This window comes from Panthera onca, chromosome F2 (assembly GCF_046562875.1).
Source record: "Panthera onca isolate mPanOnc1 chromosome F2, mPanOnc1 haplotype 2, whole genome shotgun sequence".
NCBI lineage: Eukaryota > Metazoa > Chordata > Mammalia > Carnivora > Felidae > Panthera > Panthera onca.
The window spans coordinates 713,980-740,282 of record NC_138356.1 but is presented as its reverse complement, the minus strand read 5'-3'; the positions used below and the strand labels follow the sequence as shown (position 1 = coordinate 740,282).

General features: G+C 39.2%; 1 protein-coding gene across 2 annotated transcripts in view; it reads left to right on the top strand.

Moving 5' to 3' along the window:
- PRKDC (protein kinase, DNA-activated, catalytic subunit) overlaps positions 1-23,657 on the top strand; it is a 214,317-nt gene extending 190,660 nt beyond the window's left edge. For both annotated transcript variants that reach the window (XM_078441702.2, XM_078441703.2), the window contains 13 exons: positions 612-823; positions 3,959-4,046; positions 4,155-4,298; positions 8,633-8,837; positions 9,246-9,313; positions 15,355-15,575; positions 15,881-15,973; positions 18,804-18,893; positions 19,104-19,175; positions 19,251-19,452; positions 20,305-20,493; positions 21,055-21,194; positions 23,129-23,657. In XM_078441702.2, coding sequence (XP_078297828.2) covers positions 612-823; positions 3,959-4,046; positions 4,155-4,298; positions 8,633-8,837; positions 9,246-9,313; positions 15,355-15,575; positions 15,881-15,973; positions 18,804-18,893; positions 19,104-19,175; positions 19,251-19,452; positions 20,305-20,493; positions 21,055-21,194; positions 23,129-23,333 — 1,929 coding nt within the window. In that variant the 3' untranslated portion in view covers positions 23,334-23,657. The remainder of the gene's footprint in view (positions 1-611; positions 824-3,958; positions 4,047-4,154; positions 4,299-8,632; positions 8,838-9,245; positions 9,314-15,354; positions 15,576-15,880; positions 15,974-18,803; positions 18,894-19,103; positions 19,176-19,250; positions 19,453-20,304; positions 20,494-21,054; positions 21,195-23,128) is intronic.
- Positions 23,658-26,303: the final 2,646 nt, after the last annotated feature.

Below are 26,303 nucleotides of genomic sequence, written 5' to 3'. Positions count from 1 at the left end.
GTTTTCTGAGCTGTGCTGCCCATTTTTTAATCAGATTATTTGGGTTTTTGGTATTGAGTTATAGGAGTTTTCATTACACTTTTAAAAATGAAAATTTGAAAAATCTTTTTGGAGGGAAATCTAGCAACATTTTTTACAATTATTAATGTTCACACAGTAGTTTTACCTGTAGGAATTTATCCAGTGGGCACACATAGCACAAGTGATAAACGTGTAGGGATTTCCATTATAGCATTATCTATAATAGAAAAACTTGGAAAATAACGTAAAAATTGATTATATAGCAGTAGTTAAGCAAAATGGAATACTATATAGCTGTTAAAAGGAATGGGGTGAATCTCTGTCAGACAGTATATGGAGTCTGATTCCATTCAAGTAAAGAAAGAATATGGGTGCACTTGCAGGCAAAACATCCTAAACAGTGGAATGGTTGCCTCACTGGAATAAGAACTGAGAGGACTGAGGGAGAGAAGATGTTTTGTTTTAGACTTATGCCTGTTTTTATACTTCTGTATATAGATATATATTTTTTTATATGAACACATAATACTTTTATAATAAAACTGTTAAATATTTTATTCATCATTAAGTTACACTTCTCTGTGTTTTAGATGTCTTCCATTCCTTGCTGGCAGTTCATTGGCTGGATCAGCCATATGGTGGCCTTACTGGACAAAGAGGAAGCTGTTGCTGTCCAGCACACTGTGGAAGAAATTGCTGATAACTATCCACAGGCGATTATCTACCCATTTATAATAAGTAGTGAAAGCTATTCCTTCAAAGATACTTCTGCTGGTCATAAGAATAAGGAGTTTGTGGCAAGGTGGGTTGGTTAAATATGATAGGTTGTTTTAAAAAGTGTATGGTAAAAGCAAACACGTGGGGGCCTCCTAGCTGGCTCAGTCAGTGGAGCATGTGACTCTTGATCTTGGGTGTACAGCTTATGTGAAAAAAAAAAAAAAAAAAAACCACATGGAAGCTTATGTCTGTCTTCAAATTAATTAGAGCCATCCTTGGAGAATAGAAAATCTTAGACATCTATTTTTTGAATGTACCTACTCCTGGTATGTTGTTACAGAATTTCTTTCCTTTTTCTGGTTTTTTAAATTTTTTTTTCAATATTTATTTATTTTTGAGAGACAGAGACAGAGCATGAATGGGGAGGGGCAGAGAGAGAGGGAGACACAGAATCCGAAGCAGGCTCCAGGCTCTGAGCTGTGAACACAGAGCCCGATGAGGGGCTCGAACCCACAAACTGTGGGATCATGACCTGAGCCGAAGTCAGACACTTAATAAGCATCCGACTCTTGATTTCAGCTCGGGTCTAATCTCACGTTTCATGAGTTCAAGCCCTGCATTGGGCTCTGCAACAATAATTCAGAGCCTGTTTGGGACTCTGTCTCTCTCTCTCTCTACCCCTCCTGTGCATGTACATACACTGTCTCTCAAAATAAATAAACTTAAAAAAATAAAATATGCTTCATCTTAGAATTTTATTCATGAGACATTCTGTCCTTATAATAGTAATAGTTGACAGTAATTTGTTGGTTGAGACTGGATGAGATACTTTTTGAAATCAGTTACTGAAATTATTCTTTAATTCGAAGATTCAGTAGACTGCCTGAAGTGTCGTCCTTTTCATTTTTCCATTTGAGTTGTAAGTGGAGACTGTTGATATAACTAGCAATAGTGTATTACTTTTACAGGAAAACTTGGAAAAGGAATGGTGTTCTAGTTGACATTCTCTGTTATGAGCTTTTTTTTTTGTCATGACCTCATTTGTTTCATTATTTAGAGTGTTTGTTTCTGAGAAGACGAGTAAGATACAGCTTTTGTCATGATTTGTGGATGGGTTGGCTGTGCATATCCCATTTGCCACTGCTGGTGCCCTGCCTACCAACCCCCTGCCTGTCTCTCAGCACAGTCTACTGCAACATGATTCATTTTTTTTTTGAAAGAAAGAAAAGAGAAAGGTTTGAAAGTGTGTTGAGAATGTGGCCTTTTCGGGGCGCCTGGGTGGCTCAGTCGGTTAAGCGGCCGACTTCAGCTCAGGTCACGATCTCGCGGTCCGTGAGTTCGAGCCCTGCGTCGGGCTCTGGGCTGATGGCTCAGAGCCTGGAGCCTGCTTCCGATTCTGTGTCTCCCTTTCTCTCTGCCCCTCCCCCGTTCATGCTCTGTCTCTCCCTGTCTCAAAAATAAATAAAACGTTAAAAAAAAAAAATTTTTTTTTAAAAAGAATGTGGCCTTTTCTTTTATAATATAACTTCAGAAACTATATGTATCAAATTATGTGCATCAAAATGTCAGCATCATTGACAAGGATATTTGCTTTTACCTTATCTAAGAACCTCACTTCTTGGCACAAAAACAGACACTCAGATCAATGGGACAGAATAGAGAACCCAGAAATGGACCCACAAACGTATGGCCAACTAATCTTTGACAAAGCAGGAAAGAATATCCAATGGAATAAAGACAGTCTCTTCAGCAAGTGGTGCTGGGAAAACTGGACAGCGACATGCAGAAGAATGAACCTGGACCACTTTCTCACACCAGACACAAAAGTAAACTCAAAATGGATGAAACACATCAATGTAAGACAGGAAGCCATCAAAATCCTCAAGGAGAAAGCAGGCTAAAACCTCTTTGATCTTGGCCGCAGCAACATCTTACTCAACATCTCTCCAGAGGCAAGGGAAACAAAAGCAAAAATGAAATACTGGGACCTCGTCAACAAAAAAAGCTCCTGCTCAGTGAAGGAAACAATCAGCAAAACTAAAAGGCAGCCGACAGAATGGGAGAAGATATTTGCGAATGACGTACCAGATAAAGGGTTAGTATCCAAAATCTATAAAGAACTTTTCAGACTCAACACTCAAAAAACAAATAATCCAGTGCAGAAATGGGCGAAAGACGTGAATAGACACTTCTCCAAAGAAAACATCCAGATGGCCAACTGACACATGAAAAAATGCTCAACATCACTCATCATCAGGGAAATACACATCAAAACCACAATGAGATACCACCTCACACCTGTCAGAATGGCTAACATGAACAACTCAGGCAACAACAGATGCTGGCAAGGAAGATGCGGAGAAAGAGGATCTCTTTTCCTTTGTTGGTGGGAATGCAAATTGGTGCAGCCAACTCTGGAAAACAGTATGTTGGTTCCTCAAAAAATTAAAAATAGAACTACCCTATGACCCAGCAATTGCACTACTATATATTTATCCAAGGGATACAGGTGTGCTGTTTCGAAGGGGCAGGTGCACCCCCATGTTTATAGAAGCTCTGTCAACAATAGCCAAAGCATGGAAAGAGCCCAGATGTCCATCGATGGATGAATGGATAAAGAAGATGTGGTGTATATATACAATGGAGTATTACTCGGCAATCAAAATGAATGAAATCTTGCCATTTGCAACTACATGGTTGGAATTAGTGGGTATTATGCTAAGCGAAATTACTCAGCAAAAGACATATCACATGACTTCACTCACATGAGGACTTTAAGATGCAAAACAGATGAACATAAGGCAAGGGAAGCAAAACTAATATAAAAACAGGGAGGGGGACAAAACATAAGAGACTCTTAAATATGGAGAACAAACAGAGGGTTACTGGAGGGGTTGTGGGAGGGTGGATGGGCTAAATGGGTAAGGGGCATTAAGAAATCTACTCCTGAAATCATTGTTGGCACTATATGCTAACTAATTTGGATGTAAATTTAAAAAAAGAAAAAGAACCTCACTTCTTGGTAGAATACTACTTTGTTCTTCATCTAATATTGAACAGAATTTTAAAATTGCTCCTTCCCTAGACTATTAGTTGTGTGTGTGTGTGTATGTATGTGTATAGTTTTATATATAAATATAAGTAATTGTCATATACAAAAACCATAGGCTTTGATCTTTGGAAGATGTTTGATTACCTAAACTTGGTAATTGTTTTATAGGATTAAAATTAAGTTGGATCAAGGAGGAGTGATTCAAGATTTTATTAGTGCCCTAGAGCAGCTCTCTAATCCTGAAATGCTCTTTAAGGTAATGTAATAGCTTCCAGTTCATAAAACATAGAATTTGGATAAAATCTACTTGTAGTCAACTTGATTTTTCCCTTTTTTTTTTTTTTTTTTTTTTTTTCCTGCACAGGACTGGACTGATGATATCAAGGTTGAACTAGCAAAAACCCCTGTTAATAAAAAACACATTGAAAAGATGTATGAAAGAATGTATGCAGCTTTGGGAGACCCAAAGGTTCCAGGCCTTGGAGCTTTCAGAAAGAGGTTCATTCAGGTATGGGTAGTCTGCTTTTATGACAATGGAACCATTGTGAAGATTAGTTTGTACATTTGCTGGCTTGTTAATAATTCTGGTTTTAAAATGTCTGTTGAGATTGTAACCTTTTCTTTAGATCTGATACTTTCTGTGAGATAGTGATACATGTATTTATGTCAGATGGTGGCAGGTGAGGCAATAGAAAAAGCATGGAGTTTTTATTGCATTATTTTCTTCATGCTCAGATTTTTAGATTTGAAGGTTGTGTGTAGTTTAGTAATTATAATTTTCATAATGATGTGTATGTTGGATCAAGAAAATATTTGCATTTTATAGTTGATAACCATTTTGAGCACTTAATATCTGTCCAAGGCATACTCCTGAGTGCTACAGGACATGCAAAGAGAAGACAGACCCCGTTCCTGAATTCAAAGGGATTGGCTGACAAATACAGTATATAAAGAACTGTGGCTTGAGGACAAGTGTGGATACATGAGAGCTGTTTCTAAAGTTGCCCTTCAGTTCAGGAAAAGCTCCTGGGAGCCAGTGGAGATCAAAATGAAACTTGAAATGTCCCGATTTCATACTGCCAGGCCTTGTGCTTGTTGTTCCCTCTAAGCGGGTTTACCTTCTCTCCCTTGTCCATGTGGAGAACTCACTCTTGAGGCTTGACGTACGCATCATTTCTTCTGTAGAGCCTTCCCTGAACCTCCTTCCTGGACGAGAATTAGATACTCCTTCTCTGTTGTGTAACACACCTTATGTACACCTTTGTTAGCATTAATCACACTGATTTTTGTTGTAACTTTGGTCAAATTACTTTTGTTTAGTAAACTTTAAGAGCATGTGGAGAAGTCCTGGGACTCATACTGCCAGAGTTCTCAGTTTCAGTCTCTAGTGCAAAGGAGAATCTTTTTATTTTTTATTTATTTATTTATTTATTTATTTGTTTATTTATTTATTTATTAAGGACATTTTTTTTAAAGTTTATTTTGAGAGGGAGAGACAGCATTAGTGGGTAAGGGACAGAGAGAGAGAGAGAGAGAGAGAGAGAGAATATCATAAGCAGGCTCCGCACTGTCGGCATATAGCCCAATGAGGGACTCGAACCCATGAAACTGCAAGATCACGACCTGAGCTGAAACCAAGAGCCAGATGTTTAACCAACTGAGGCACCCCTAGTGTTTTTTTAAGTAACTGCTTTATTAAGATATAATTCACACACCCTATAATCCATCTATTTAAAGTGTATAATACTGAAGGGGCGCCTGGGTGGTTCGGTCAGTTAAGCATCTGACTTCAACTCCGGTCATGATCTTATGGTTTGTGAGTTCGAGCCCCCCATCAGGCTCCACACTGACGTTGTGGAGATTGCCTGAGATTCTCTCTTTCTCCCTCTCTCTCTCTGCCCCTCCCCAACTCTCATGCACGCTCTGTCTCTCAAAATAAATAAACTTTAAAAAGCAAAAGGGTACAATACTGTAGTTTTGTTATACTCAGAATTGTGTAAATATCACCACATTTTTGAACATTTTCATCACCCCAAAAAGAAAGCCCATACCTGTTAGCAGGTGCTCCCAATCCCCCACCCCCACCCGCTGCTTCCACTCCCAGGCAACCACCGAAGTGCCTTCTGTTTCTGTGGATTGCCTCTTTTGGACATTTTGTATAAATGGAATCTTACAGTATGTGACTGGCTTCCTTCACTCAGCATAATGTTTTCAGAGTTCATCCGTGCTACAGCATGTGTCAGGACTTCATTCCTTTTTATTGCTGTATGCTATTGCACTGTTAGGGCCTGCCACGTTTTCTTTATCCTTTTGTCAGCTGATGCACATTTGGAGTATTTCCACGTCTTAGCTGTTATAAATACTGCTGCTGTGAGTATCTGTGTATGGGTTCTTCTGGGGAGATCCTCAGGAGTGGGAAACCATATTTAATTCTTTCTTTAATTTATGCCTCCTCATTTAGACTTGGGGACAGGGATTTTTCTTTCCGCCTACTAAATACTGCCTGACGTGAAACTGGCATCTTGAATTAGGTGAATAATTGATATAGTTTTGGTAAGTAGAGATAGATTTTGGTGGGTACTTCCTACTTAGGGTAGTTTTAGTTAATGGTGTGAATGTGGGAACGTACAGGACTGTCTGTTGCCTGAATGTGCCCAGGGATGTATCCTGAAAGTGAAGGTAAAACCCTAACTTCTCTATATTCCATATTGTGACATATATTAGGCTCCACATTGTATGACGTCTGTCTCATCTCACAGTATTGAATATGCAAGGGCCTCATAACAGAAAGTATACATACTTTACTTACAATCGGTGTACTGGCGTTAATGAAATTTATAGGATTGTAGAATCCTAGGTTTGGAAAAGGGTTTGTGTTGGTTTTGTCTTAAGCCGGTAGTCTGCGTGCATTTTCTGTCAAGGTCCGGATGTTGCGCTTTCGGGCCATTCCAGGCTCATGTTGCAAGTACTCAAATCTGCCGTCCTAGTACAAAAGCAGCCCTGGACGGTACGTGACTGAAAGGATATCGTTGCCAGGATTCCAATGAAACTTTGTTTATAAAAACAGGCAGTGGGCTTTGACTTGCAGACTGTACTTCTTCATGCCTTGTTCTACACAGAGAAGCTAGATCTGAAAAACAGAGACTCGCCCAGTGTCAAATGAGGAGAATGGCAGAATGGCAACTGACACCAGGTCCCCCAGCATAGCGGAACCGATCCATCACCTGGGAGAAGACTTCGTTTCAGCAGTACCGTCCTTCTGCAGCCTTCCCCCATCTGCCCTGCTCTCAGGGTGCTGTGACCCCTGCCCTCACCCCAGTTTGCTGCCTGTCTGTCTCCTCAGTGTGAGAATGTCTGACCCTGTTTATCACCTGTGTCCCCAGTGAAGACTGTGTGTTATCCCTTGAATTCATGGCCACTTTTCCCTGTGTGCTGGGAAGGCTTTACGCTGGAAATCTGTTAGGGTGGACCACTTCTTCCCAGCTGCTGCTGAGCACAGCTTCTGCCAACTCTAACCCAGGGAGCGTATCATAGCGGCAGAAATGAACCTCGATTATTCCTACCAGGCATGATACTTGTTTTGAGGTTGATTTCTAGTACCTTGGAAAACCAATCTAGAACTTTATGCTTCATACCAAATCAGCATACGATTTGCACTAATTGATTAAAATAATGATCTGTCAAAACAGAATTTCACTTCAGAGGGCATTATGCCATTCACATATGTTGCTGGTACTGATTATGTTTGGAAATAGATAATCTTTCCATGTATTCTAAGAATTGCAGATTGTTTCTATACTTTTAATCTATTTACAGATTAAAGAATAAGTTTGTTTTATAGATGTCAATTTTACTATAATGGATTGTCTTAAAATAGAGCAAATATTTCATTTATACCAGATTTGTGTTTTGGGGTGAGTTTGAAATTTTGTAAAAAATTTCTAATTAAAGACGAGTAGGTAAATCTTGATGACTATTATTAAGTCACTATTAATGATACTCTTGAGTTTTGTTTTTGTTTTTTTTATTTTGTATCAAAAATATAGAGACTATACAATTAGAGACTAATACAAAGAAATATTTGTTAGGTTCCAAGATAAAGGACTTACAATTATTGCTTTTAGAAATATAAATTATCTAAATGTTTGTACTGGTTTATGATCCAGAATAATGGCTTGAAAAACCCTTATTAAGGAAAGGAGTATTTTTATCTTTTGTTCTTCAGCTGTGATGAAGAATCATGGGCTTTTCATTTTGATTGAATTACTCTATTTAGTACCTCATTCCTTCATTTTTAAAAATATTTATTTATTTTTGAGAGAGAGAGACAGAGTGTGGGTGGGGGAGGGACAGTGGGAGAGGGAGACAGAATTGGAAGCAGGCTCCAGGCTCTGAGCTGTCAGCACATAGCCTGATGCGGGACTCAAACTCATCAGCTGTGAGATCATGATCTGAGCTGAAGTCTGGCGCTTAACCAACTGAGCCACCCAGGCGCCTCAGTACCTCATTCCTAAGTATTCTTCTTGTCATAACGATGTAGACCAGTAACTAGATAATGAACACAAAGAGGTTGAAAGGTTTTTAAGCCCTTATTAGAATTTATGATTAGAATTTATGACTGTAAGTCCCCACTGACGCCTTTCTGTCTTTTCAGAGGAACACAAAGAAACAAACAAAAGACAGGCTTCTCATGTTTAGAGTATTGAAACATTCAAGGAAAGCAAAACTATAAACCTTAAAAATAGAAAAAAGCCTAAATAATTGGATACTTGTTATAAACATAAGCCTAGAACCTTCCTCAAAGTTTAAACATTAATATTTAAGGTAAATTATTAATTTCAGGCTTTTGGAAAAGAATTTGATAAATACTTTGGAAAAGGAGGTTCTAAGCTACCTGGAATGAAACTTCGTGACTTCACCGACATTACCAACTCACTACTATCTAAAATGTACAGAGACTCAAAGCCACCTGGGAATCTGAAAGAATGTTCACCCTGGATGAGTGATTTCAAAGTAGAATTCTTGAGAAATGAGCTGGAGATTCCTGGTGAGTTAACCCTTAGGGTGACAAAACTGGACTCTAAGGAGAATAGTAGGGTAGCAAGGACTTTTGATTTCTAAAATAGTAATATTAGGATCTTGATAGTTACCTTTTTTTTTTTAAGAATTTAATAAATTTATTAAGAATTTAAAATTTTGCCATACTTTTTTGTCATTAGGAGAATCTATAATTACTTTGAATTAGGAGTCTCCTCCATTAATTAGGAAGCTAACTTCCATTAGTCAAATCGAAAAATAATAGCATTATTTTTAAAAAGTCAGATTTTTTTAAATGACAACTTTCAGTAAAAAATTTTATTGTATAACTTTTTAAAATTAGATCAACAGGTATGTGTTAAAATACAGGGTTCTGTAACAAACTGTACCTAAAGAAAGCTTCTATGGTTTGTCTTAGGTCAGTATGATGGCAAAGGAAAGCCAGTGCCAGAATACCATGCACGAATCACCGGGTTTGATGAGCGGGTAGGTACCAGTGTGTGGATTGCAACTGTGGTATTTAGTTCTTCAGGTATGAGAATGATGTATTTGTCTTTACCAAACAAAAGACAGTTTCCCACCTTGGTTTCAAATGCAGTTTTCTGATCCTATTATTGATCCTATTATTTGCTGAATTTCTTTTTTTTTTTTTTCAATATATGAAATTTATTGTCAAATTGGTTTCCATACAACACCCAGTGCTCATCCCAAAAGGTGCCCTCCTCAATACCCATCACCCACCCTCCCCTCCCTCCCACCCCCCATCAACCCTCAGTTTGTTCTGTTTTTAACAGTCTCTTATGCTTTGGCTCTCTCCCACTCTAACCTCTTTTTTTCTTTCCTTCCCCTCCCCCATGGGTTTCTGTTACGTTTCTCAGGATCCACATAAGAGTGAAAACATATGGTATCTGTCTTTCTCTGTATGGCTTATTTCACTTAGCATAACACTCTCCAGTTCCATCCATGTTGCTACAAAGGGCCATATTTCATTCTTTCTTATTGCCACGTAGTACTCCATTGTGTATATAAACCACAATTTCTTTATCCATTCATCAGTTGATGGACATTTAGGCTCTTTCCACAATTTGGCTATTGTTGAGAGTGCTGCTATAAACATTGGGGTACAAGTGCCCTTATGCATCAGCACTCCTGTATCCGTTGGGTAAATTCCTAGCAGTGCTACTGCTGGGTCATAGGGTACATCTATTTTTAATTTTTTGAGGAACCTCCACACTGTTGTCCAGAGTGGCTGCACCAATTTGCATTCCCACCAACAGTGCAAGAGGGTTCCCATTTCTCCACATCCTCTCCAGCATCTATAGTCTCCTGATTTGTTCATTTTGGCCACTCTGACTGGCGCCAGCACCATTTGTTGAAGAGACTGTCTTTTTTCCATTGGATGTTCTTTCCTGCTTTGTCAAAGATTAGTTGTCCCTACGTTTGTGGGTCTAGTTCTGGGGTTTCTATTCTATTCCATTGGTCTGTGTGTCTGTTTTTGTGCCAATACCATGCTGTCTTGATGATTACAGCTTTGTAGTAGAGGCTAAAATCTGGGATTGTGATGCCTCCCGCTTTGGTCTTCTTCAAAATTACTTTGGCTATTCGGGGCCTTTTGTGGTTCCATATGAATTTTAGGATTGCTTGTTCTAGTCTCGAGAAGAATGCTGGTGCAATTTTGATTGGGATTGCATTGGATATAGCTTTGGGTAGATAGCTTTGGGTAGTATTGTAGATACTACAATGTAGATAGCTTTGGGTAGTATTGACATTTTGACAATATTTATTCTTCCCATCCATGAGCACAGAATGTTTTCCCATTTCTTTGTATCTTCAATTTCCTTCATAAGCTTTCTATAGTTTTCAGCATACAGATCTTTTACATCTTTGGTTAGATTTATCCCTAGGTATTTTATGCTTCTTGGTGCAATGCAATTGTGAATGGGATCAGTTTCTTTATTTGTCTTTCTGTTGCTTCATTATTAGTGTATAAGAATGCAACTGATTTCTGTACATTGATTTTTTATCCTGCAACTTTGCTGAATTCATGTATCAGTTCTAGCAGACTTTTGGTGGAGTCTATCGGATTTTCCATGTGGAATATCATATCATCTGCAAAAAGTGAAAGCTTAACTTTATCTTTGCCAATTTTGATGCCTTTGATTTCCTTTTGTTGTCTGATTGCTGATGCTAGAACTTGCAACACTATGTTAAACAACAGTGGTGAGAGTGGACATCCCTGTCGTGTTCCTGGTCTCAGGGAAAAAGCTCTCAGTTTCAGTTTTTCCCCATTGAGGATGATATTAACTGTGGGCTTTTTATAAATGGCTTTTATGATGTTTAAGTATGTTCCTTCTATCCCGACTTTCTCGACGGTTTTTATTAAGAAAGGATGCTGAATTTTGTCAAATGCTTTTTCTGCATCAATTGACATGATCATATAGTTCTTATCTTTTCTTTTATTAATGTGATGTATCACATTGATTGATTTGCGAATGTTGAACCAGCCCTGCAGCCCAGGAATGAATCCCACTTGATCATAGTGAATAATTCTTTTTGTATGCTGTTGAATTCGGTTTGCTAGTATCTTATTGAGAATTTTTGCATCCATATTCATCAGGGATATTGGCCTGTAGTTCTCTTTTTTTACTGGCTCTCTGTCTGGTTTAGGAATCAAAGTAATACTGGCTTCATAGAATGAGTCTGGAAGTTTTCCTTCCCTTTCTATTTTTTGGAACAGCTTGAGAAGGATAGGTATTATCTCTGCTTTAAATGTCTGGTAGAACTCCCCTGGGAAGCCATCTGGTCCTGGACTCTTATTTGTAGGGAGATTTTTGATGACTGATTCAATTTCTTCTCTGGTTATGGATCTGTTCAAGCTTTCTATTTCCTCCTGATTGAGTTTTGGAAGCGTGTGGGTGTTTAGGAATTTGTCCATTTCTTCCAGGTTGTCCAGTTTGTTGGCATATAATTTTTCATAGTATTCCCTGATAATTGCTTGTATGTCTGAGGGATTGGTTGTAATAATTCCATTTTCATTCATGATTTTATCTATTTGGGTCATCTCCCTTTTCGTTTTGAGAAGCCTGGCTAGAGGTTTATCAATTTTGTTTATTTTTTCAAAAAACCAACTCTTGGTTTCATTGATCTGCTCTACAGTTTTTTTAGATTCTATAATTGTTTATTTCTGCTTGAATCTTTATTATTTCTCTTCTGTTGGGTTTAGGCTGTTTTTGCTGTGCTGCTTCTATTTCCTTTATGTGTGCTGTTAGATTTTGTATTTGGGATTTTTCTTGTTTCTTGAGATAGGCCTGGATTGCGATGTATTTTCCTCTCAGGACTGCCTTCGCTGCATCCCAAAGCGTTTGGATTGTTGTATTTTCATTTTCATTTGTTTCCATATATTTTTTAATTCCTTCTCTAATTGCCTGGTTGACCCACTCATTCTTTAGTAGGGTGTTCTTTAACCTCCATGCTTTTGGAGGTTTTCCAGACTTTTTCCTGTGGTTGATTTCAATCTTCATAGCATTGTGGTCAGAAAGTGTGCATGGTATTATCTCAGTTCTTGTATACTTACGAAGGGCTGCTTTGTGACCCAGTATGTGATCTATCTTGGAGAATGTTCCATGTGCACTCGAGAAGAAAGTATATTCTGTTGCTTTGGGATGCAGAATTCTAAATATATCTGTCAAGTCCATCTGATCCAATGTATCATTCAGGGCCCTTGTTTCTTTATTGACCGTGTGTCCAGATGATTTATCCATTTCTGTAAGTGGAGTGTTAAAGTCCCCTGCAATTACCACATTCTGATCAATAAGGTTGCTTACGTTTGTGAGTAATTGTTTTATATATTTGGGGGCTCCTGTATTCGGCGCATAGACATTTATAATTGTTAGCTCTTCCTGATGGATAGACCCTGTAATTATTATATAATGCCCTTCTTCATCTCTTGTTACAGCCTTTAATTTAAAGTCTAGTTTGTCTGATATAAGTATGGCTACTCCAGCTTTCTTTTGACTTCCAGTAGCATGATAAATAGTACTCCATCCCCTCACTCTCAATCTGAAGGTGTCCTCAGGTCTAAAATGAGTCTCTTGTAGACAGCAAATAGATGGGTCTTGTTTTTTTATCCATTCTGATACCCTGTGTCTTTTGGTTGGCGCATTTAGTCCATTGACGTTCAGTGTTATTATAGAAAGATATGGGTTTAGAGTCATTGTGATGTCTGTAGGTTTCATGCTTGTAGGATGTCTCTGGTAGTTTATCTCACAGGATCCCCCTTAGGATCTCTTGTAGGGCTGGTTTCGTGGTGACAGATTCCTTCAGTTTTTGTTTGTTTGGGAAGACCTTTATCTCTCCTTCTATTCTAAATGACAGACTTGCTGGATAGAGGATTCTCGGCTACATATTTTTTCTGTTCATCACATTGAAGATTTCCTGCCATTCCTTTCTGGCCTGCCAAGTTTCAGTAGAGAGATCCGTCATGAATCTTATCGGTCTCCCTTTATATGTTAGAGCACGTTTATCCCTAGCTGCTTTCAGAATTTTCTCTTTATCCTTGTATGTTGCCAGTTTCACTATGATATGTCGTGCAGAAGATCGATTCAAGTGACATCTGAAGGGAGTTCTCTGTGCCTCTTGGATTTCAATGCCTTTTTCCTTCCCCAGATCAGGGAAGTTCTCAGCTATTATTTCTTCAAGTACCCCTTCAGCACCTTTCCCTCTCTCTTCCTCCTCTGGGATACCAATTATGCGTAGATTATTTCTCTTTAGTGCATCACTTAGTTCTCTAATTTTCCCTTCATACTCCTGGATTTTTTTTATCTCTTTTTCTCAGCTTCCTCTTTTTCCATAATTTTATCTTCTAGTTCCCCTCTTCTCTCCTCTGCCTCTTCAATCTGAGCCGTGGTGGTCTCCATTTTATTTTGCAGCTCATTTATAGCATTTTTTAGCTCCTCCTGGCTGTTCCTTAGTCCCTTGATCTCCGTAGCAATAGATTCTCTGCTGTCCTTTATACTGTTTTCAAGCCCAGCGATTAATTTTATGACTATTATTCTAAATTCACTTTCTGTTATATTGTTTAAATTGTTTTTGATCAGTTCGTTAGCTGTCGTTATTAACTGGAGATTCTTTTGAGGGGAATTCTTCCGTTTCCTCATTTTGGATAGTCCCTGGAGTGGTGCAGGACTGCGGGGCACTTCCCCTGTGCTGTCTTGAATACCTTGTGTTGGTGGGCGGTGCCATAGTCAGACCCGATGTCTGCCCCCAGCCCACCACTGGGGCCACAGTCAGACTGGTGTGTACCTTCTCTTCCCCTCTCCTAGGGGCAGGATTCACTGTGGGGTGGCGTGGCCCGTCTGGGCTACTTGCACACTGCCAGGCTTGTGGTGCTGGGGATCTGGCGTATTAGCTGAGGTGGACTGGCAAGGTGCACAGGGGCGGGAGGGGGAGGCTCAGCTCGCTTTTCCTTCAGAGATCTGTTTCAGGAGGGGCCCTGCGGCACTGGGAGGGAGTCAGACCCTCCGGAGGGTTGGCTCCGCAGAAGCACAGCGTTGGGTGTTTGCGCGGTCCAAGCAAGTTCCCTGGCGGGAACTGGTTCCCTTTGGGGTTTTGGCTGGGGGATGGGTGAGGGAGATGGCGCTGGCGAGCGCCTTTGTTCCCCGCCAAGCTGAGCTCTGTCGTCCGGGGCTTATCAACTCTCCCTCCCATTGTCCTCCAGCCCTCCTGTTCTCCGAGCAGAGCTGTTAGCTTATAACCTCCCAGATGTTAAGTCCTGCTTGCTGTCGGAACACACTCTATCCGGCCCCTCCGCTTTTGCCAGCCAGACTCGGGGTCTCTGCTTGGCCAGCGGACTGCCCCTCTGCCCCGGCTCCCTCCCGCCAGTCCGTGTAGTGTGCACCGCCTCGCCGCCCTTCCTACCCTCTTCCGTGGGCCTCTTGTTTGCGCCTGGCTCTGGAGACTCCGTTCTGCTAGTCTTCTGGCGGTTTTCTGGGTTATTTAGGCAGATGTGGGTGGAATCTAAGTGATCAGCAGGACGTGGTGAGCGTCCTCCTACGCCGCCATATTCTCTCCTCGCCTTTCCAACAGTCTACTGAATTTCTTAATATAATGTTTTGATGTGTCAACATCTGTCATATTTAAGAATGTAACAAACTCAAAACATAAACTGTGTGTATGCATGTGTATGTATGTATCTTCTATAAAATATATGTGGGGTTAGGTTAAGTAATTTTAGGAAGTTAACATGTGTACATTTTGCTCATTATTAAGGATATCCACATTTATAAGCAATTAAATGTAGCAAGGAATATGAAGTTTCCGGAGGCACAGCAGTAGGGCTTGAACAGGTAACACATCTTTTGCTGGTCCTAGATTCTGTTATTTTTCTGTCGCTTGACTCTGTCTTCAAAGAGAGGTCTCTTTTTGAGGAATGAGTATCAACCAGCCTTACTTTTCCTCTTTTGATAATATGATCGGTTGTTTTGTCAGTTTTTTAGACTGCACCTAAAATATTTTAATAAATCTTAAAGGTAAAAGTAATGGCTTCTATCAGAAAACCGAAGCGCATCATCATCCGAGGCCATGATGAGAAAGAGTACCCCTTCCTTGTCAAGGGGGGTGAAGACCTGCGCCAGGACCAGCGGATTGAGCAGCTCTTCGAGGTCATGAATGTCCTCCTTTCTCAGGATGCAGCCTGTAGCCAAAGAAACATGCAGCTGAAGACCTACCGTGTCATACCCATGACCTCCAGGTGGGACCAATGCACATGGTCATTCTAGAACAGACTTACATGAATGGAAATTCTGGCACTCAGCCCAATCCCCATTTAAGGTTACAGAGCTGGGCTTGAAAGTCAACTGACAATTCAGTGTTTTATTTAGTGTTCACAAAGAGCTAAACAGAATAATAAGCACTTGTAAACCTCTGCTTTTCAGACTTAATGTGGAGAAGGTAAGTGAAGAACTGACGTGAAGAAATCTGTTCTGCTTTTGCTTCTGCAGGACTGGAAAGAACAGTTTGGGTTTGTGTTCATAAACTGTTCATTCTCCTTTTCAGATTAGGACTAATTGAGTGGATTGAAAATACTTTTACCTTGAAGGACCTTCTTTTGAGTCACATGTCACAAGAGGAGAAAGCAGCTTATACAAGGTGACTTAGAGCCCCAATACTCCTTCTTCAGCCCTTCCCCGGGTACTTATGTCCTGCAAGCCTGTTACTCCCCAGTCATAATACCTCGGAGTAACGTTGTTTTAGATCACGTTTCCTCTACCTCGTGTTTCCAGTGTCATTTCTGGGCCCCTTATTTATTTATGTGATTTTTTTTTTGTTTAATTTATTTTTTGAGAGAGAGATAGAGTGAGAGCAGGGGAGGGGCAGAGAGAGAGAGGGAGAGAGAGAATCCCAAGCAGGCTCTGCTCTGTCAGCACAGAGCCCAGTGCGGGGCTTGAGCTCACAAACTGTGAGATCATGACCTGAACCAAAATCAAGAGTCAGACACTTAACCCACTGAGCCACCCAGGTGCCCCTGGGCACCTTTTCAACTGGGCCTCTGAGCTATACCTTGGCCAGTTGTTTACTCTGCCTCTGGCTGGGTGAATAAACTAAAGGGAGCAGAAGGTTCCAAACAGTAGTTGTGTGCGTTTTACCACAGTGAACCAAAGTATTAGCTTTGCAAACAACAACAAAAAACTCGAAGGAAATAAATAATAAGATTAGCAGCTAACATTTAATTAAAAATTTTCTGCATTCTAGGCAGTATTCTAAGTTCTTAATGTGTATGAAGTCATTTCTTTCTTACAAAAACCTACAAGTTTTTGTTAACACCTCTGTTCAGATAAGGACGTTGAGGCCCAGAGAGGTTATGTAACTAGTCCTAGGCTGCCCAGCATGCAAGTGGGCTAGCTAGAATTATTAGTGAGTAATTCTAGGTTATGATACTGGTGCTTTTTATTTTTCTTTATCCTTTCATATTTTCCAAATTGCCTACAATGAACACATGTTTTTTAATCACAAAGGATTGGGTGTTTTTATTTCTGTGAAGAATAAAAAGGACCACATTGAAAGACATTTTGAAGGAGTTGACAAGTTTTGGTGACTAGCTGTACGATGAAGGAAGAGGAAACAGCCATAAATCTGGGCCATTTCTCTTCATTATACCCTATTCTGCCCTGAAAGTATTTACATAGGAGCAATATTCTCATCAGTCAGAAATGATTTGTGTGCAATTAAGCATATTCTTATTCATACTCTTGCTGTTGTTACATAGGCTTTGTTCACGAACTTTTAATTCCAGTCATTTGAGTCCTTTGCCCATAGTTGTTTCTGCCTTCCCTGGGAGACAGGGAAACTGATGGACAGTACTTTCCGGGGTCAGGCAGCCCACATCTCACTCCAGTGCCAACTGACAGTGGTCCTAACACGTAGTAGGACTCTTGAAAAAGTGACTTGCCTTTCCCTTGGTCCCATGCCTCCATTTCTAAGATGGGATAGTAATGTAAAATACATAAGGTAAACATAGGTATCAATGGAGTTTAAAGTACTCTTCAAATATATATATATATCTGAGCTGTCAGCAAAAGCCCAACACAGGGCTCAAACCCACAGACCATGAGATCATGACCTGAGCCGAAGTTGGATGCTTAACTGACTGAGCCACCCAGGCGCGCCTCCCACTGCCTTTGTAAAACAAGGTGCTTCTGCCCTCTACTAGTAAAATCGTTGCTATTTTTTTTCTTAATTTATATGTTGCCATTTCCCGGCCTAAACATCCCATTTGAAACTAGGAGAGAATTTAGATTGAAATGGAGAGCTCTGTTGTGAAATTAACTTAGTAGTAACTCAGAAAAGATTCACCTTAAGTGATTGAACTTCTAAGTAACATATGATATAGTTCTATCTTCAGATTTCTTTTTAGGAAAACTTAAAGCTTTTGACACAACCCCAAAGTGACTGAACGTGCAAAAAACGTTTCCAACAGCCCAATACTGCGTTTTGCCTGTGAAACATTACTGAAAACAGCTTTGTAAATTCAATTCAAAACCATTGTCATTTAACAAAATACCATATTGGGGCACCTGGGTGGCTCAGTCGGTAAAGTATCCGACTTTGACTCAGGTCATGATCTCACAGTTCGTGGGTTTGAGGTCCATGTCCGCCTCTGTGCTGACAGGGCAGAGCCTGGAACCTGCTTCAAATTCTGTGTCTCTGTCTCTCTTTGCCCCTCCCCAGCTCACACTCTATCTTTCTCTCTTTCTGTCTCAAAAATAAACATTAAAAAAGAGGGGGGGCATCTGGGTGGCTCAGTCAGTTAAGCGTCCGACTTTGGCTCAGGTCATGATCTCACAGCTGGTGGGTTCGAGCCCCGCATCGGGCTCTGTGCTGACAGATCAGAGCTTGGAGCCTGCTTCAGATTCTGTATCTCCCTCTCTCTCTCTCTCTGCCTCTTCCCCGCTCGCACTCTGTCTCTCTGTCTCTTAAAAATAAATAAACATTTTTAAAAAATAATAATAAAAAAAAAGAAAATACCTTATTGTATTTAATATTGATTTTGTTTGTATCTGCATACTGGAAATGGCGACAAAAGAGTGTGGCAAGCCAAAAAGAGCCTTATTGTTAAGGCTCTCTTCCACTACCAGATTTTTAGAACTGTATGCCTGGATTATTAGCACTTACATTTAATTCATCTTGTTCCTCTCTATGTGAGGTGGGAAGTTTATTGTATCTGATCACTTTGTGCCTGAATTTTTGCATAGGAAATAGCTTTTGTCTCTTTCAGAGTAACTAAGAATAAATGATGATATATTGAGATTCTAGATCCAGAGTAACATTCGTTCAGTGTTAATATTAAATGTGATTGAAAGTCATATTTATTTCCCTGCCTTTTCACTATTTTTCAATTAATTCTTGATGATCTTTGCCTCTGAATCATTACAATGCTAAATATCTTCCTGCTGCTGGTTCCCTTTTTCCTACTTGTTAGTGATCCCAGAGCACCACCACATGACTATAGAGAATGGCTGGCAAAGATGTCTGGGAAACATGATGTGGGCGCTTACGTGTCGATGTTTAAGTAAGTTTTGTTTTGATTTTCCTTTTTAGTGACTAGTTCATTCTTCTTAAAGTTGTGTATTTACTTTTGTTTCTTAGCACGTTTTGCTTCCGAGAGATCATCAAAATCTAGCTGTTTGATATTTGAGCTTCAGTGTAAATTACTTCAAATTTTAAATTTCAAGTCATAGGAATTTGTTCTAATTAGGTATTTCCTATTATTAAATCATAGGGCAGCTAGTCGTACTGAAACAGTCACATCTTTTAGAAGAAGGGAAAGTAAAGTGCCAGCTGATCTCTTAAAGTAAGTATCCTTCTGACTTTACAAACTAGCTGGTGGTGTAGCAGAGACTACAGAGATCATGTCTCCCTCCCCCAGGCGGGCCTTTCTAAAGATGAGCACAGGCCCTGAGGCCTTCCTGGCACTCCGCTCCCACTTTGCCAGCTCTCATGCTCTTCTGTGCATTAGCCACTGGATTCTGGGCATTGGAGACAGACATCTGAACAATTTCATGGTAAGCATGGAGACAGGCGAAATGATTGGAATCGACTTTGGACATGCATTTGGATCAGCTACTCAGGTATGCTCACTTTGCTCTCATTGTTCTTGCCTGATTTAGAACCATAGTCCTAGGACCTTCTGGAAATGGATAGATTTTAAATCAATTAGATTGATTTGTCATGGTCATTAAATTTGACATTCTTGCAGAATAAAGGATAATCTCAACTTTGTTTTGGCCTTGTTCAGACAGGTTATAGAAGGTATGATGATGCTCATTTGTGGAATTTAAGAAATAAAACAGATGAACGTATGTGAGGGGGAAAATAAAGAGGGAAGCAAACCATAAGAGACTCTAAAAGACAGAACAAATTGAGGGTTGATGGAAGGAGGTGGGTGGGAGATGGGCTAGATGGGAGGGCATTTGTTATGAGCACTGGGTGTTGTATATAAGTGATGAATCACTAAATTCTACTCCTGAAACCAATATTGTACTCTATATTAACCAACTAGAATTTAAATAAAAATTTGAAAAGAAAAAAGAATATAAACAACAAAAAAAGGTGTGATGAGTTATATAACTAGAGCCAAGAATAAAATGTGTTCCTATTAAAAGGGAAGACTATAAGGTTTTATGAAGCCCCATAATCAAAATGTCTTGCACAAGATGTGATACAAATCTTTTCTCTGACATTAAACCCTGAATATTTTCAGCTGCACTTATAAATCCCTGCAGGCTGTGTGGTCCTACATACACACACAGGTTTGTGCAAAGATGATTGTGTTGGGTACCCTTGGGCGCAGTGGGTTCACATCTGTGCAGCCGATATCATTTCTCACTGTGAACAATAACTATGAGAAGATGCTCTGTGCCTTTTCCCTGAGGTTTCTAGTTCATATGTCCTCCTTCTTGTCCATGTTTTTCCCTCCTTAGTTTCTGCCTGTCCCTGAGTTGATGCCTTTTCGTCTGACTCGCCAATTTATCAATCTGATGTTACCAATGAAAGAAGCAGGTATTATGTGCAGTGTCATGGTGCATGCACTGAGAGCCTTCCGCTCACACTCAGACCTGCTTATCAACACCATGGACGTGTTTGTAAAGGAACCTTCCTTCGACTGGAAAGTAGGGTTATTTGTTCTTTTTACTTTCATTACAACATACCAGTGACTGATCTGGCATCTCCTGTCATATGTTGGAAATGTATCAAATTTTGTTTATTAAAATATTTACATTGTGTTGTGCAGTATTTCTTAAAGTTAACATTTGGGGTCAGTTGACCTGTAAACCAGATAAGAGACATAATCTTCATTTGGAGAAAACTGTTGTTTCAAATGAGTGTATTTCTAATGAGGAGTTAATGTAGACCTATTGGTGATTTAGGTCTGATTTCTGAGACAACATTTAGCTTAAAATCTGTTTCATGTGAAGTCTTCCTTGATTATAAAGATACATGATGCTTTCATAAATAGTAAGCCCCAAAAGAATGAAGCTTAGTGATGGCCTCCTTGATAGGGATGTCGTTGTCCCTGTTATTTGTATTACTACTATTAGAATGTGTATAAAAAGTTATAAAGCTCCCCCTAGTTATAGATATTTATTTTAAAATCATTACTGGTTCAGTGTTTTAATGTGATCATATATACTGTTATAATAAGCAGAGAACATCATGTTCTTTTCCTTTAGAATTTTGAACAGAAAATGCTAAAAAAAGGAGGATCATGGATTCAAGAAGTAAACGTAACTGAAAAGAATTGGTATCCCCGCCAGAAAATACATTATGCTAAGAGAAAGTTAGCAGGTGCTAATCCGGCAGTTATTACTTGGTAAGATGGTTATTTGTGAACAAAACACCAACATGCTACTATTTACTAAAGAATGACTAACATATAAAGCATGGCTTTATGAAAAAAGCATGGCTTAAGGAGGTGAACTTCTGCAAGGCCGGGCAGGGTCTGTATCTCTGAAGCCTGTGTACTTGGCCTCTGCCCTCTTGGCACAGTCTTCAGGCTTCAAGTCGGTGCCTGGAATAACCAGTACCAATGTGAAGAACAGCAGGAGCATTTTTAGGCAATTACAATAATATTAGTATGTAAGAGGAGATTTAGATTTTAAAATTGCTTTTGTCCTTTTTGGGAGAAAATATGATCTGGGTTGGCACAGCACACAGGTGTGGAGAATCCACATTGTTGGCAAGAATCCAAATTGAGTTAGCCTTTAGGTTAGCTTCAAAAATGTTCTTGTTGGGACGCCTGGGTGGCTCACTTAAGCATCCGACTCTTGATTTTGTCTCCAGTCATGATCTCATGGTTCGTGAGTGCATCAGGCTCTGCACTGACAGCTCGAAGCCTGTTTGGGATTCTCTCCTCTCTGCCCCTCCCCAGTCACACGTGCATGCATGCTCGCTCTCCCTCCCTCTCTCTCTCTCTCTCTCTCTCTCTCTCTCTCTCTCTCTCTCTCTCTCTGTGTCTGTCTCAAATAAACGTAAAAGAAAATTTTTCTTATTGAGGTCTAAAGCAAATAGAAATTTATAGAGATGTTTCACAACAGGGATAAAAGCTGGACTTTACAATTAAGTAATAGTAGCTGGCAATCTATGGTCAGTTGTTTTTTTGACAGGGGTACCAGTGGTCTTTCCAACAAATGGCTCTGGCAGAGGAACCAAAGTTGATTCCTATCCCACACGATACACAAAAATTAATGCAGAATAGATCAGAGACCTAAATGTAAGAGCTAAAACTATAAAAGACTCAGAAGCACAGGGGTAGATCTTCATGACCTGATTTGGCAATGACTTTTGTCATTCTTAAGTATAACACCAAAAAGCACAGCAAAAAAAAGAAAAAAAAATAGGTAAATTCATATCAGAATTTAAGTTTTGTGCTTCACAGGATACCATCAAGAAAGTAAAGTAAAAAGACAACCCACAGAATGGGAGGAAGTATTTGAAAGTCACAGCTGATACAGGACTTGTATCTAGAATACATTAAAAAAAACTCTTACAACTCAATAAAAAGACAAACAACCCCTTTAAAAAATGACCAAAGGATTTGAGCAGGCATTTCTGTAAAGAAGGTGTACAAATGGCCAATAAGCATATGGAACGATGCCTGACATTATTAGTTATGAGGGAAATGCAGGTGAGGTACCACTTCAGACCAACTAGAATGGCTATAATAAAAAAGTGGAATATAACATGTGTTGGGAAACGTGGAGAATTTGGAGCCCTTGTATGTTGCTGATGGGAATGTTAAATGGTGCAGCTGCTACGAACAGTCTGGCATTTCCTCAGAAAGTTAAATATAGAATCACCATTTGGGCTTGTAATTTCAGTCCAGTCTTATGCACACACCAAAGAGAAATGAAAGTATACATTTACACAGAAACTTGCAGTCAGATGTTTACATATATAGATATATATTTATTTCTTTTAGGATTTTTTAGTAGATGAGCTTTGTTTATTTTTTTTTTTAAATAATCTCTGTGCCCCACATGGGACTCAAAGTCATGACCCTGAGATCAAGAGTCACGTGCCCTACAAACTGAGCCAGCCAGGCACCTGTAGACAAATATTAATAGCAACATTATTTGTGTTCTGTGTTCCTACAAATCCAGTCTCTTGATTTCAAGATCATAAACCACAGAAAATGTTCTATAAGTGATGAGAGGAAACGTTTGGATAGGATAGCTAGGAATGAAGGCAACAAAGGAAAAATAATGCATGGTTCATGATTTTGAGTTTGTTTAATCTTTTTTCCAGTGATGAGCTCCTCCTGGGCCATGAGAACGTACTTGCCTTTGCAGATTATGTGGCTGTAGCACGAGGGAACAAAGATCACAACATCCGTGCCCAACAACCAGAGAGTGGACTGTCAGAAGAGGCTCAAGTGAAGTGCTTGATTGACCAAGCAACGGACCCCAATATCCTTGGCAGAACTTGGATAGGATGGGAGCCCTGGATGTGAAGACTATGGGAGTCAGTGGATAAAAAGCATGAAAAGTGTTTAAAGAATCTCAACTCTCACCTACAGCAATCAATGTGCTGATTTTCCTGATGCACTAAAGAAATCTATTTAGTGGTAAAGTCTCGTAGCAGGAGTTTAATCAAGATGATGAATAAGTGAATATTGGTATAAATGAATGATTAGATTATAAACAAAGACTAGAATTATAATAGAAAAACATATCTAAGCTTGTATAAGTATTAAATCAAGAATATAGCATATTACAAGTGCTATGACTTAGATAAACCAGCTATCTTAATAAATGGTTTAAGTATGAACATCCCATGCAGTGTTGTCATTAGTAATTTGGCGCATTGGAAGTAACACCCAGAAGACTTCATCACTAAGATTTTATGATACGATGTTACATTATATTAGCAATACAGGAATAATAAGGAATGATATGGCTTATAATATTTAGAAATGATTTCATTTGATATTTTACGATATTTTTCTAGATTTTTTTCTCATTTTATTCTCTTCTAACTTAGACATTTTATGATAGAATTGTTCTCTAGAAGAGAAAGTATTTAGGAGAGAGAAAAACATTGGTCTTAGCACTCACTTTTGCTACCCTGATCCACAACAGGAAGATAGATGAATGTGCTTTGCATCCAGTAGCTTCAGAAATTGCAAGTGTGATGATGGGGTAGCACAGAGCATTTCAGTCGTAGGGGAAAAAAGAAATCCCTATTGGAAATGAATTCCTTATTTGGAGAGAAAACATGCACTTTATTTTTTTAAAAATTTTTTAATGTTTATTTATTTTTGAGAGAGAGAGACAGAGTATGAGCAGGGGAGGGGCAGGGAGAGAGGGAGACACAGAATCCAAAGCAGCTCTAGGCTCTGAGCTGTCAGCACAGAGCCCGACTCGGGCCTTGAACTCATGGACCGTGAGATCATGACTCGAGCTGAAGTCGGACGCTCAACCGACTGAGCCACCCAGGCACCCCAGGGAACATGCATTTTAAAACAGCAAGATCAAATTATGAAACAAAAATGGCTTTCTTTCCTTCATAGAATCACTGCCCCTCCTCTAATCCGGCAAACCCCTGAACTGTTTTCAGGTTGGCTCTTAGCTTTTTGTTACTATTTCTTTAAACATTTATATTTGGAAACTCTCGTTATATAGCTATATATATAGCTCTCAGGCAGTTTCAAAAACAACATGTTCATGTATAAAATGTACTTGACAAAGTCACTCTAATAAATACAGCTTGAATGCATTACGTCATTAAAAATAAACCATTATGGGGGCACCTGGGTGGCTCAGTCAGTTAAGCATCCAACTTCGGCTCAGGGTATGATCTCTGGTTTGTGAGTTCGAGCCCCACGTAGGGCTCTGCGCTGACAGCTCAGAGCCTGGAGCCTACTTTGGATTCTGTCTCCCTGTCTCTCTTCCCCTCCCCTGCTCACACTCTGTCTCTGCCTGTCTCAAAAATAAATAAACATTAAAAAAAATTTTTTTTAATAAACCATTATGTTTTCAACAAATGGTGTCAGATTCAACTAAAGAAATTTCATCTCTAAAGAAAAATAAGTGATCACGTGTGTGAAAAATCCAGTATACACCTGATCTAGTAAATATTTTTTGCTAAGCACAAAAACAACCAAAACAAACCTACCTTGGTGCTGAGTTGATTATAATATATTGTTTTCTGTAACAACTAATTAACCATAATATTTGCTTGAGTCCTGATGATGTGAGATATACTCATTAACTAGATTCCCATGTTATGAGAAATTCTGTTTTTTAAGGACTACTTTCATACCAGTAAAAGTTCATTGTTGCAAGATGAGTCCAGTTTCATAGCTGTCTGCTTCAAATTATATCTGAACCCATGAGAATGTGGTAAAAAGTTACTGTATATAGTATTCAGAGACACTTGCACAACCACTGAGGATGGTAAAGGACCTCATTACACACAGGAGACTACATGTCTAACCCATACCTCATCTCCAGACTTCAACCCTATGGTTTTTGCTGAATAAAGATATTTGGTTTGGAAACCAGGAAATAAAAGAAGACATCTGTCCTATTATAAGGAAATATGAACAATATCAATATGAATATTTGGGGGATTTTCTCTACATAGGATCGTGTCCTCTGATAATAGATATAGTTTAACTTCTTTTGCAATTTGAGTGTTTTTCTTTCTTTTTTCTTGCCTAATTACTCTGGCTAGAACATCCAGTATAATGTTGAATAATGAGCATCCTTCTCTTGTTCCTGATCTTAAGGGGAACATTTTCATCTTTCACCATTGAGTACTGTGTTAGCTGTGGGACATTTACATAAATGTCCCTTTATCATATTGACAAAGTTCCTTTCTGTTCTTAGTTTGCTGAGGTTTTCATCATCAAATAGTGTTGTTTTGTCAGTGTTTTTTTGTTTTTTGCATTAATGGAGTTGGACCTGTTTTTTCTTGTCTATGAATGTGTATTAGAATGATTGATATTTAGATGTTGAAACATCTCAGCATTGCTGGGATAAGTCCTTCTTGGCCATGGTGAGTAAGCCTTTTGATATGCTGTTGGGTTCTGTTCGCTGGTAATTTGTTGAGGATTTTTGCATCAGAGTTCATAAGAGATACTGGTCTCTGATGAATGAGTTAGGAAGTTTTCCCTTCTGTGATATCTCCTAGAAGAGTTTGAGCAGGGTTGGTATTAATTCTTTTGTACGTGTTTTGTAGAATTCACCAGTGAAGTCATCTAGGTGCTGGCCTTCTCTTTGTTGGGAGATTTTTTTTGTATTTATTTTTGTCTTGGTTTTCTTTCTTTCTTTTTCTTTTTTTTAAATTGAATACAATACGTTATATTAGTTTCAGGTGTACAATTCTGTACTTTCTGAGTGCTCATTAAGATAAGTGTATTCTTGATCCCCTTTGTCTGTTTTACCCTCCCCCCAATCCCATCCCCTCTGGCAACCAC